This window comes from Sinocyclocheilus grahami, unplaced genomic scaffold (assembly GCF_001515645.1).
Source record: "Sinocyclocheilus grahami isolate Dianchi unplaced genomic scaffold, SAMN03320097.WGS_v1.1 scaffold52.1, whole genome shotgun sequence".
Lineage (NCBI taxonomy): Eukaryota > Metazoa > Chordata > Actinopteri > Cypriniformes > Cyprinidae > Sinocyclocheilus > Sinocyclocheilus grahami.
The window spans coordinates 1,539,386-1,552,305 of NW_015505231.1; the positions used below are offsets into that span (position 1 = coordinate 1,539,386).

A 12,920-nucleotide genomic window follows, 5' to 3' on the forward strand; every position below is an offset into this window, starting at 1 on the left:
ATATATATATATATATATATATATATATATATATATATATTAGTGCTGTCAAATGATTAATCGCATCCAAAAATAGGTTTTTGTTTACCTAATATATGCATGTACTGTGTATATTTATTATGTATATAAAAATACGCACACGCATGTGTATATTTCAGAAAAATACGTTATTTTTATATATTAAATATATATTTATAATATAAATTATATGAATATAAATATAGACAGTAAATACATGTAAATATTTTCAAAATGTATACTGTATGTGTGTGTATTTATATATACATAATAAATATACACAGAACACACATATTATGCAAACAAAAACTTTTATTATGGATGTGATTAATTGCGATTATTCGTTTGACAGCACTTATATATATATATATATATATATAGTGTGTGCGTGTGTATGTATATGTAAATATTTTTATTAAAAATTGATGGAGCTACACGTTTTTTAATCATATAAATGAGGAGTGGGGGTTGTATTTTCTAAATAGGGCATTTGCCCCATGCTGGTGAACCTTTTACCTTGATTATCACATTAATTATTGTCCCTTTAGCCCCAACAGTAGGGGTGCTTTTCATCCCGAATACCATACTTTACATATTCAGTTATTAAAAGATTTAATTTAATTACCTTGACAAAAGCAAAAATAGAGTTATTAGTATGTATTTTTGTCTCTGTATGATATTCAAAAGCAACTGTGTGGTTACCCATATTCTTCAAAATATCTTCTTTTGTACTAAGCAGAAATTCATATACACGTTTAAAACAACTTGAGGGTCAGTAAAAGATGACAGAATTGCCATTTTGAGTGAACTATCCCTTTAAGACAGATCACGCCACAGGAAGAAGCACCAGAATAAAGAACATGAGAGAAGAGAGAAAGAGCAGAGAGGGCCTAAAGAGAGAGCAGGATGAACTGTTCGTAAATGCAGAAAATGATACGGCCAAGTTTTTTTTCCTCCTCTTCCCTTTGCCATTACAGGCGATGACAGGGAGTCACGATTTGCTGAGTCCAGACAGACAGCAGCCTTCTTCAGCTGTACTGTAGGGCTGGACTTAACACAGGCTTCTCTGGTCACTTGATATCGCCTCTCCCTCTGTTTTACCTCTCTACAGAGACTTCATTAAACTTCCTCTATACAAAACCCACCAGGAATGTAAAGCTGTCTGGGGTACAGGGTCTTTTAAGGTTATACTGTGAACATGGGTCAACAGGCCAGATTTCAGTTTGGATCCTAAACCACTGTAAAAATCTCAAGATGTCTCACACAGAGATAACAAGCATCAGAGCACCAGTAATAAAATGTACTTGGTCACTGTTAATAAGTACATTATTTGTGTTTTCACATGCACAAAATACATGAATAATATATAGATACAGCACTTTTTTTAAAGACTGCTGTGCTCAAACAAAAGCTTGTAGTAGTGTATTGACTTGATTATTTCTTGTTAAAGTTTTACCAGGGACAGTGGTGGTCCATGCGACGGACACAGTGGCCACAGCGGCTGCAGTGGTGTGACCTCTTTGGCCTCATAATGTTACATTTATTGCACAGTTCCCAGTTGTCTCTCTCTGAAATGACAAAAAAAAAAATCTCAACTCATTTTCAGTGCTGCTACAAAAACTGTAACTGTAACAAAAAAAGGTCTTTGCTGCCATCTAGTGGTACTCAGTTTCTGAACATCAAAATAATTTTTTCCTCTATTTTAGTCTCATATAAATTCAGGACAAATGACTGTATAAAATTGCTCATCCATGTGAACAATGACACACCTCAAAGTTGAAAACTGCTAAAATAATTAAATATTACTAGTTTTTAGCAGGTTTCCTAAACACTGTTTTTCTACTATTGATCGATTAAGTAGCGAGTCCCGGGTTGATTATATATTATTATCCCGGGCAATTATACAAAGTATTTGCACTTTTCAGGAAAGCCAACCTAGGAAAAGGTTACTTACAGCTGTCTCAACAAACAACTTGTGCCAATGTGTGCTGCATAGTGTTCACAAATTACTATCAATAGACAATGTTAATTTCAGCAATAATATTATGGACATGTTAAATATTACTGTGCACCAAAACATGTAAGCCTATATTATGTAAAATACATTTATATTGCAATAATCAGAAATGTTTTGTCATTGACAGGAACATTAATAAATATAATAAATATTAGTGTTGTCATTTTCTAATTTTCAATCTCTCATTTTGACAGATAAATGTTGTATTTCCCTGCTTTAGAAAGGGATTTTAAATCGGTTTTGATAGGGATTTAAGTCTGTTAAATTCACAAGTGTACCAAACTACAGTAGTCAACATTTGAAGTGGATCAAAACCTTTCATCAAAGTTGTCCTAAAACCAAAATGCGTTCTTGTCTTAGGACAACTATGAAGAACTTTTTTGATCCACTTCAAATGTTGACTACTGTACACTGGATCACTTGTACATTACTATAACATTCTAAAAATGGTCTAACATGCTAAGCGAAGGTATTAAGACTTAAGTCACTGAACACTGAGGTATACTGCCCTCATCTGGTTAGTTAGTGGAACTTCATTAAGTATGGTAAAAATTAGGTCTATGACTTTACACAACTTTAAATAAGTTTAAATCACACATTAAAGTGCACACACAAGCAAAAACATTTACGTAAACTTAACACATCCTTAGAATCTACCTGTATGTATAAACATTTTACAGACATATTCGCAGTGGAAAAGGTCAAGAATATATGTAATCACTTTTATGATGATAATAAATAATGACACATTGTTTTATATTTGTTTCTCATTTTGTGTCTGTGGGGCACTTAGCTTTAGCAATTAATTATTAATAAATCCTTTAACATGTACGAACAAAATTATTTACTACATTAAAGCAGTATGAGAAGTATAGAAGAGTAGTATGAGAACAGTTTAGACACAGACTGTGGATTAATAACATACATGAATTGTTACACTGCCCTAACATATAAGTGAGTGTTAGGCTTCATACCTGCGAGTGGAATTTTGGGGTCCTGAGCAAGTTTTCCGGGGTCAGCGGTGGAAGCCCTGAATAATGCTGAGACGCACAGAAGTGATGCTAGATAGTAAACTTGAGAAAGAGAGAAATTTCATATTTATCACAAAAGTCACTATAACTAGAAATCTGATCTAATTTTTGTTTTTATACAATTTTACATTGTTACAAAGGACTTATATTTCAAATAAGTGCTTTCTATTCAAAGAATCCTTAAAAATGTATCATGGTCTCCACTAAAATTTTAAGCAGAACCAAAAAAAATACCAAACAAATAAAAAACACTCCTTTTCATTTGCCTGCTTTCTTGCTCACTCATAAGTCACTACATGATGTGGCTCATTTAATAGTATGTATAGCAAAGTATTATTAGCAAAGTGACGTAGAGTGGGAGGTAATCCAAACAAAGTAAAGTAAGCAAAGTAATCATACAAAACAAATGCATATATACCAAGTGGAAACAGTAAAGGCATCTCGGCTCTGACAACTCTTGGTTGAATCACCAAAAATCACCTTGGAAACAGGGCTTCTCTCTCAATTGTCTTTCTTTCTTAAATCTATCTGCACATTAAATTGTGCTTAGTCTCGTCTGTTTAGCATTTATTTACTAACTTGTCAACTTTGCCATTTACATAGAACCAAAGCCTAAAGGGGTAGACATACTACATTTTTCATACCACTGATTTCCCTTGAATGTGGGAAACAGGAAACGCAAGCTCATGCAGATTTCTCTGCATTCCAAAGTACAAGTTTGGTAAACTCTGACCTGCAAATTCATATCACGTGAAGATGTGTAACCAAGAGAAGATTGGTGTATCACAGCATGGCTTTCTAACTGAATTAAAACAATGCACACTTTAAATCGGCATAATTGTAGTGAAGTGGAGTAGACTGTTAATTTTTACATTTCAGATGTATTTTAAGTAGTGCTGTCAAACGATTAATCTAAAGTTTTTGTTTAAATAATATATGTGTGTGTGCTGTGTATATTTATTATGTATATATAAATACACACACATACAGTATATATTTAAGAAAAATATGTTATATTTGTATATTAAATATATTTATATATAATATAAATTATATAAATATATACATGTAAAAGCATGTAATTATTTTCAAAATATATACTGTATGAGTGTGTATTTATATATACATAATAAATATATACAGTACACACACATATATTATGTAAACAAAAACTTTTATTTTGGATGCGATTAATCGTTTGACAGCACTAATTTTAAGTTAAATTATGTTTTTTTAAAAACACTCTGCATACAACCGTTGCAGTGTCCATAAAAGTTTTGCATGCTCAAAGCCTAGTGTGACTGGAGCCTAAACATTTAACACTATTCTCTTGTTGTCTAATATTTCCTTCATAAATGCAAATCTAGTTACTCTTATGCTCACAGAGTGTCAGGTTTGTAATTAGTAGGGGTGCTCCGATCCGATCTACCGATCACTATCGGCCGATAATCACATTGGGATGTTTGATCGGTGGTCTCTGCAGCGGCACCGTCTCAGTCTCTGTCCGGCGTGGGTGAAATAATTATAATGCTGTATATATGCTGCTATAATGCATATTTTTTCATTAAATAACTTATAAAGTAATTTGAAAACCTTGTGCGAGACGTAATTTCTCAAGCAGCGTGAATCACCATGCGCGCACTCTCTCTCTTTCTCTCTCAAAATACGCAAATGGCTTCAAATCACCACACATCACGTCTGTCTATAAGCGAGCTACACGCTGCACAGTTGACACAGGAATTGTCATTTACATAACGCCAGGTTCACATTACTCCGTTTGCAGTGCATACATGGTGCGTATTTTTTCCGCGCTCATGTTAACGGATTAAAGAGTTCACTGCACACGGTTGCTGTCCGGTAGTGAGTCCAGTAGCGGTGCGTCTGCAGCAGTGCAGAGATCGTTTCCACACCGAGTCTACAGCTGCGCTGCAAGTAGAGGTCTACATCCCCCACGGCTCTCCCGCAGGAACCGACCATATTTTTTGCGCCACGGGATTAAATTCCCGAATAAAACGCGGTAGCGGTCGGTAACTGGTGTAATTTGAACGGGAGCGGGCGGGCTAACAATATCCCGTTCCCGACGTCCATTTAGAACAGCATATCTGCGCTTTATTCTTATTGACCACCGCTAGCCTACAGCTTGCGCTCAGGACTGTTATGCACTAGTGTTGGGTCGTTCTTGAACGATTCGTTCATTTTGAACGAATCTTTAATGTGACTCGGGAAGAACGTATGAGTGTGTATTTATATATACATAATAAATATATACAGTACACACACATATATTATGTAAACAAAAACTTTTATTTTGGATGCGATTAATCGTTTGACAGCACTAATTTTAAGTTAAATTATGTTTTTTTAAAAACACTCTGCATACAACCGTTGCAGTGTCCATAAAAGTTTTGCATGCTCAAAGCCTAGTGTGACTGGAGCCTAAACATTTAACACTATTCTCTTGTTGTCTAATATTTCCTTCATAAATGCAAATCTAGTTACTCTTATGCTCACAGAGTGTCAGGTTTGTAATTAGTAGGGGTGCTCCGATCCGATCTACCGATCACTATCGGCCGATAATCACATTGGGATGTTTGATCGGTGGTCTCTGCAGCGGCACCGTCTCAGTCTCTGTCCGGCGTGGGTGAAATAATTATAATGCTGTATATATGCTGCTATAATGCATATTTTTTCATTAAATAACTTATAAAGTAATTTGAAAACCTTGTGCGAGACGTAATTTCTCAAGCAGCGTGAATCACATGCGCGCACTCTCTCTCTTTCTCTCTCAAAATACGCAAATGGCTTCAAATCACCACACATCACGTCTGTCTATAAGCGAGCTACACGCTGCACAGTTGACACAGGAATTGTCATTTACATAACGCCAGGTTCACATTACTCCGTTTGCAGTGCATACATGGTGCGTATTTTTTCCGCGCTCATGTTAACGGATTAAAGAGTTCACTGCACACGGTTGCTGTCCGGTAGTGAGTCCAGTAGCGGTGCGTCTGCAGCAGTGCAGAGATCGTTTCCACACCGAGTCTACAGCTGCGCTGCAAGTAGAGGTCTACATCCCCCACGGCTCTCCCGCAGGAACCGACCATATTTTTTGCGCCACGGGATTAAATTCCCGAATAAAACGCGGTAGCGGTCGGTAACTGGTGTAATTTGAACGGGAGCGGGCGGGCTAACAATATCCCGTTCCCGACGTCCATTTAGAACAGCATATCTGCGCTTTATTCTTATTGACCACCGCTAGCCTACAGCTTGCGCTCAGGACTGTTATGCACTAGTGTTGGGTCGTTCTTGAACGATTCGTTCATTTTGAACGAATCTTTAATGTGACTCGGGAAGAACGAGTCGTCTTGGGGAGTGATTCGTTCAGTCACGCATGCGCAACATCATATAGGTTCTGTACAGGAATAAGTCAAGGGCTGTGTCCAAAATCGCCCCTTATACCCTTAAATAGGGCACTATTTGAGGGAACAGCCATTTTTAGTGGTGTCCGAAACCATAGTGGACGTTGTTGAGTGCACTCATTCAATCCCACAATGCACTGCAAAAACGAGTGTACAACTGGTGCACGCTCAACCAAGCAGGTATAACTGCAGACCGGAGATCTCCAAAATGGGGTGTGAACTCCAAAAGTGGGCAGAACCTCCAAAATGGGGCAGGGTCTCCTCGCTCAAAGACTTTCACCATTGGCTCTGGCTTCAGCCAATTGATATTTACTTACATTTCCAAACAAAACTTTATAAATTAAACATTGTTTCTAGTTCATCTAAAATAAGATATGCTATATAAATAAATATTCTCCGTGAGAGCAGAGCCCAAAGCTTGTGGCCAGTGGTGTTCGGACTGGAGTTTGAACATCTGCTTCATGATATAAACGGGAATCACCCACGAGCACTCCCGCCAGCCGTCCCAGCTCAGCGCAGGGGGAAGATTTTACTCTTATCGCTTTGTTTTAAGCAGCGGGGGCGTCCCGGGGCTCGAAATTGGCAGGGTAGGAGGGGGTAGTGACGCTGGGTGTAACTAAAAAGGTGCCATTGTCCGGTGAGGTCCTGTTGGGGAGTTACGGAACGATCTCATATCGCATAATCTTATTAACTGTTTATCTCCTGAACTGCATCTTTCTTTACCACGCTATTCAGCGCCAATCCCGCCGTGCAGTCAATTTTACTGGTTAAGGTTAGGGTCAGGTGTGGGGTAGGTTTAGGCGTTAGCATTTTTTGAAGCATAGTGTAGGAAATCAACACTTTAATTGACCCAACCAATAAAATCTTTAGAATCAACTGTGGGGCGGAGTTTGCACTGAAGTGGATTGGGGGAAAAAATTGCACATGCGTGTCATGTGCCTGTCTGTCAATGGGAGGAAGCCACGCCCTATTTTGGAGCTCCCACCCCGTTTTGGAGTTCCCGCCCCCATTTAGAGATCTCCAGGCTGCAGTTACACCTTTCTCCGCTCAACGGCTAGAGAATGCCCATAATGCACCGTGAGAGTCACGCGCCAAATGAATTCCCGCATCTCGCCAGAAGATGGCGCCCGCAGCTGGATAATCAATCCGTTCATTTTTACAAAGCGCTCATCCATGGCGTACAGCATAATGTACAACACGGGTAAAATTCATTGTAAATTGATTATTAAATTGTTTGATTAGGGTTTATACATAATTTCCGTGCCAGAGTTCAAGATAAATCCTTTAATCTTACTACTGGAGCTGCTAGTTTGCTAGTTTCAAAAGATTAATAAACAGCAAGCACAAACTGTGCAAAAGCGGCATTCCTTCCGGTGCACTCAGTGTCCGAATACACTACTCGTTTTTATTCACTCCTTCTAGTAAACTGAATTAGTGACCTAATGTAGGGAATAGTGAATGAGGGTATAGGGGGCGATTTCGGACACAGCCAAGTAGTTCACCTGTTTCGAGTCTTCGGGTTTTTCCGAGTCATTCGTTCATCACGTGACAACCCCATAAGCTTAACCAATGCAGTCTGAGCCGGAAAGAGAACTGATTAGTTAATCTCTCGAGTCTTCGGGTTTGAGTCACTCGTTCATCACGTGACAGCCCCATAAGCTTACCCTATGCAGTCTGAGCCAGAAAGAGACTTAATAATAATAACCAACTCTTTGTTACCACTGTTACAACATTCAGTGTTATGGAAAAGAACCATTATGACAGAAATTCACACATTTATAAACTGTAAGAAGTAAAAAGCTACAATTTGAGACCAGAAACGCATCACGTAACTGTAAGAGTAAATAATAATTATAATAATGATGATAATAATAATAATAATAACTAACTATGCACCCGTTTGTAAGGAAGCTGTAAATTAACTAGTTTCTCTATCCAATGCTGTCACGCAGGGTGCGAACTATGGGGGAGCTAGGAGGAGCTCGGCTCCCCTTAATAAGACATGGGCTCCCCTGAAAACGTGATTTGTGAAATTTGGGGGGGGGGGGACAATGTGTTATTTTGACGTGCAATTTCAGTTTTGTGTAATGTGATCATCGTGGATTATGTGTAAAATTGCAAAAATATCATTCATTCATGCATGACGGCGATTTAAACCTAATTCACTTCAATAAAGATAACTATACATGCTATTCTTGTCATGAGCATCAAAGTGTGGGGGTGCAGCGGTGCAAATGCCACTCATGTTTAGATCATGTTAACTCAAAGATTCGTAGAAAAAATATAAACGCTGGACACATGCACAATGGCGCCGATGCTGATGGCTGCCTCCCTGGCGTGCATCAAGTCTCTTTCCGGCTCAGACTGCATTGGTTAAAGCTTATGGAGCTGTCACGTGTTGAACGAACGACTCAAACCCGAAAACTTGTCAGATAAGAGGTGAGCTGAGGTAATCATAGACTGAAGACCCAGGTAAACAATGAATTAATCTTTTCTGTTTCTTATAGCAGTTTTGTATTGTTTGCAGTGTGATCAACGTTTGCGTAAGTAGTAGACGTATTAGGGAAGTAACACGTAACATTTTCATTATATTAATGAATATATTAAATGAACGAAATGACTCGAAAAAAGATTCGTTCATTTTGCTGAACGAGACTCAAAGGTCCGAGTCGGTAAAATGATCCGAACATCCCATCACTATTATGCACGCGCTGCATGCATGCTTTAACGTCACTCGTTTTATTTGCAGGGTCTGTGTTTATGTGCATAACGATGCTCAGAGCAGGCTGTACCGGTGGTAAATATATGTTGTCAATGTTAAATGAATTGTATCCTGACAAGACGAATACAAATAAGAAATACAATTTTTGTACAATTTTATTTTCTCATTTTTCACACTTTTTTCCTACGGTGTTGCATAAAATATTAAACTAATTTTGTGTCTTAAGATAATTCATATAAACTCAAGTCAAAGTCAATAAATTCAAGACTCTTGACAAGACGAATAAAATAACATACAATTTTGTGCAGAATACACTTTTATTTGTCAGCCTATATCTCTTTCTTTCAGTGGCGGAAATTTAAATGTGAGATTCTGGAAACGAGATCTAAATTTAGCGGGAACGGTCGGGTCGGAAATAAAATTATTCTAAGCAGACAGCGGGTGAACAGAGTGAATATATAGCGGGAGCCAGTGTGTGCGGAATAGAACCTTGCGGGAGCGGGACTAAAAAAAAAACAGTCCCGCGCAGACCTCTAGCTACAAGCGCTGAATTAAAGTAACAGTAATTGTTTGCACAGTAAATATGAACATGGATTGACACGAAAATGTAGTAATTACACCATAAATGCATATTATTAAAGTCTACTGTGTTTCACAGTCAACACATATGGCTTTTTGGCTAGGTTTAAAGGGAAAGAGCACTTTTAGATAAACAGGGCAATAATAGATGGCACTCGTGGAGGTAGGAAAACAAAGTTCTTTATGAACCACAGGATTGCTTGTAATAAAGATCTAAATGCAAAGAAAAGGCAGCAGAGCTGTCTAATTCTGTCAATGGTAAGTTTGTGATAACGTAAGAAAAGTAGTTAAAAGGTTTTGCCAATTGCTTGAGCAACTCAATATATAAATCTAGAAGTAAATGCAAAAGTAAAAAGCATTGAATAATGTGTAGCTTAGATTTATTGGGCCTCATTTATCAATCTAACGTAGAAACGAGCGCAGATCTGTCCTAAGAGGGGAATTCCCCCCATTTTCAAAAATGAAATTCAGGCCCTGAATAAAAGTCTAAAAATCCTGATTGGAGTATCACTATAAATAGTTATAAATTATAAAAAGTAGGCTTTAAAAAGATCGGTATCGGTGATCGGTATCAGCAGATACTGCTTTCTGTGATCGGCCTCAAAAATCCTGATCGGACCACCCCTAGTAATTAGTTCTGAACTGTTGATGTGTAGTGGTAAAAAAAAAAAAAAAAACTGTTGTACGTAAACCTGTCCTGCTACTCTACTTACTCTCACAGTGAACAAGACCTCATTATCTCAATGATCTGCTCTAATCTAAGAAGAATTCATGTTTTAACCGACTCATTTGAAGCTCGTCCCCCATGATCTGCACAAACCAGATTGTAGAACAATAAGATTTCAGTAAAGCTATTCTCTCCCAAACCTGAAAAAAAACTGATTGCAACACATAATAGGGGCTGGTTTCAGTAGAACATGGTCATAGAACTTACAGACCACAAAGGCAGCAGGTATGTGTCCCTCTGCATAATGTGGCAATAGCACCAGTTTGGGAATCAGGAAGCTGTTATAGAGCCAGACAAACAGCACCATGCTCATGCAGAACCAGCCCATGGGGTCCACCACAAAATGCAGTCGTAGCTTCATCCTTCCAGATAGTATATGTGCCAGGATAACCGAAGCAGCTCCTGATAACAGACTGAATGTAGAGTTTGGATGGAAGCCAAAAGTACCATTTAATATAGAACATATTGATTTGTTCAAGGCCAAAAAAGGATATGAAAAATTAACCAGCGTATAAAATAATGTCTTCACAAGTACATCAATTAAATGAAGCAAGTCAACAGTGTGGTTCAGAAGTCTAAGACTACACTGAGTTCATGCAGTTCAGGAGATATCAAATAATAAGGTTTTCTGAAATGCATAATATATAAAAATTAAAAAAAAAAATTTTTTTTTTATCATATTAAAAAATACTGAAAATTATAAAGTGGGACTCTTTCTGATAATTTGTCAGTGGTATAGCTTTAAAATATGGTCCAAATGTTTATATCAATGTTGAATGAACTTACTGCTGATTTTTAGAAATGCATAGATACATGCATAATGTTAGATGATGCTTAAGTGTCTCAGTATTATAAAATCTTGCATATGAAGGAAGTGTACGGATGAAGCTTTACATGAATCAGTAGTACCTTTTTAATGGTGTCAGTCCATAAAAAGCAGCAGCATCACAGTGGCCCTAGCCATGCCCATGACAACCTAAAACACACAAAACAAAAAAACTTTTTATCAGTAGGCATGTGTCAGATTTGTTGTCTGTAGTTTTGCAACAAAAAAGAAATCCTGTCTTTATGTGGAAAAAGAAACACAACGAGAGTGATCCCGAAATTGTTAGATCAAGAATAAGTTATCTGCAGATTTTTCAGTAATAGTGAAAAGTGGTCACATAAGAGACACCTACTGGACTACACAGGCTTTGTTCATGCATACGCCCATGTAATTAAACGAATCTTGCGAAATATTTGAACAATGCTAAAAGGCACAGAAAGAATAAATGAATAAATAAAAATAAAAGATTGCAATGTTGTGATTTCTCATCTAAAACGGCACGTCTCTGCAACAGAGATGGACTGACAGTTCTCCTTATGTTGTGAGAATAGACACCGTTTAAGAACAAATCTGTTCAATTCATAAACCGTCACGTCTAATAAAATAACTCATGTAAACATGTTCTAATTTTAGTGCATTTCTGTTCTCTTCATGTCTACTCATCATATATGTATTGTAACTAGTCGACATTTCCTGGCAGTGGCTCATGATGAGTGAAGCCCAAGAGGATGATACACAGCCGAATAAAGACCTGGTACACAAACCCACAACCTGCGAAAAGGAATATGACATCAGATTACCGAAGTATAATAATACTCACTGATTTTCTAATACGGTGGTGTCTCAGTTGGGTGTCGCGGGTTTAGCGTTGGATTCTAAGATTGAAAGACATCAGCTCTTCCTGGACTGTGATTGTACGGAAGCCGCAAATTGCGAAACGCTTTTTGTGGCCAGCGCCACTGAACTGTCAAAACGGCTCACGAGTGCGGTCAAAAAGCCCTTATAAAAATGACAGTGGTAACAATAGTTTCCAAAAAAGCTATTATAACTACAGAAGAATTTGGTATACTGAAAGCTACTTCTTTTTTTTTTATTATTTTAAAAAAAAATTATGAAGCTTATTCGATATGTTTATTTAATTAATTTTAATTTAACTATTTTTATTTTATTTTATTTTTGGAAATATAAATGTACAACTAATTAACCAATATTTCGCCCCAAACTAGCAGTCTATTCGGAGTTTTAAAACTGTAGACGTATAAGGTTGCATAAATTGCAAATCACAAATTCTAAAGGACAAGATAAGAATAGCTATATATATATATTTTTCCCCCCCTCAAACCTGTTGATTTTCTAAATGATAGAACAATTTTGACTAAATATGCAATCCTGTGACCCAATCTTTTGTAATTATATATTAAAAAATTGTGCTAAATTCATACTAAAATACGGTGACCGAGAAGTGCAAAACAAATCACAATTCTGAAAACAAAATAACAAATTACAAACTAAAAAACAAAATAATAATTCAGAAAACACAACAACAATTCAGAAAACATTATAAAAAGTCAGAAAACACAA

At 37.1% G+C, this 12,920-nt stretch overlaps 1 protein-coding gene across 2 annotated transcripts in view; it reads right to left on the bottom strand.

Annotated features, from left to right (window-relative positions):
- The window catches only part of zdhhc21 (zinc finger DHHC-type palmitoyltransferase 21), a 23,209-nt gene extending 10,951 nt beyond the window's left edge, over positions 1 to 12,258 (bottom strand). For both annotated transcript variants that reach the window (XM_016269436.1, XM_016269437.1), the window contains exons 1-5: positions 12,160 to 12,258; positions 11,423 to 11,489; positions 10,721 to 10,926; positions 3,010 to 3,108; positions 1,475 to 1,586 (exon numbers count right to left, since the gene is read on the bottom strand). In XM_016269436.1, coding sequence (XP_016124922.1) covers positions 1,475 to 1,586; positions 3,010 to 3,108; positions 10,721 to 10,874 — 365 coding nt within the window. In that variant the 5' untranslated portion in view covers positions 10,875 to 10,926; positions 11,423 to 11,489; positions 12,160 to 12,258. The remainder of the gene's footprint in view (positions 1 to 1,474; positions 1,587 to 3,009; positions 3,109 to 10,720; positions 10,927 to 11,422; positions 11,490 to 12,159) is intronic.
- Between the last annotated feature and the right edge of the window lie 662 nt (positions 12,259 to 12,920).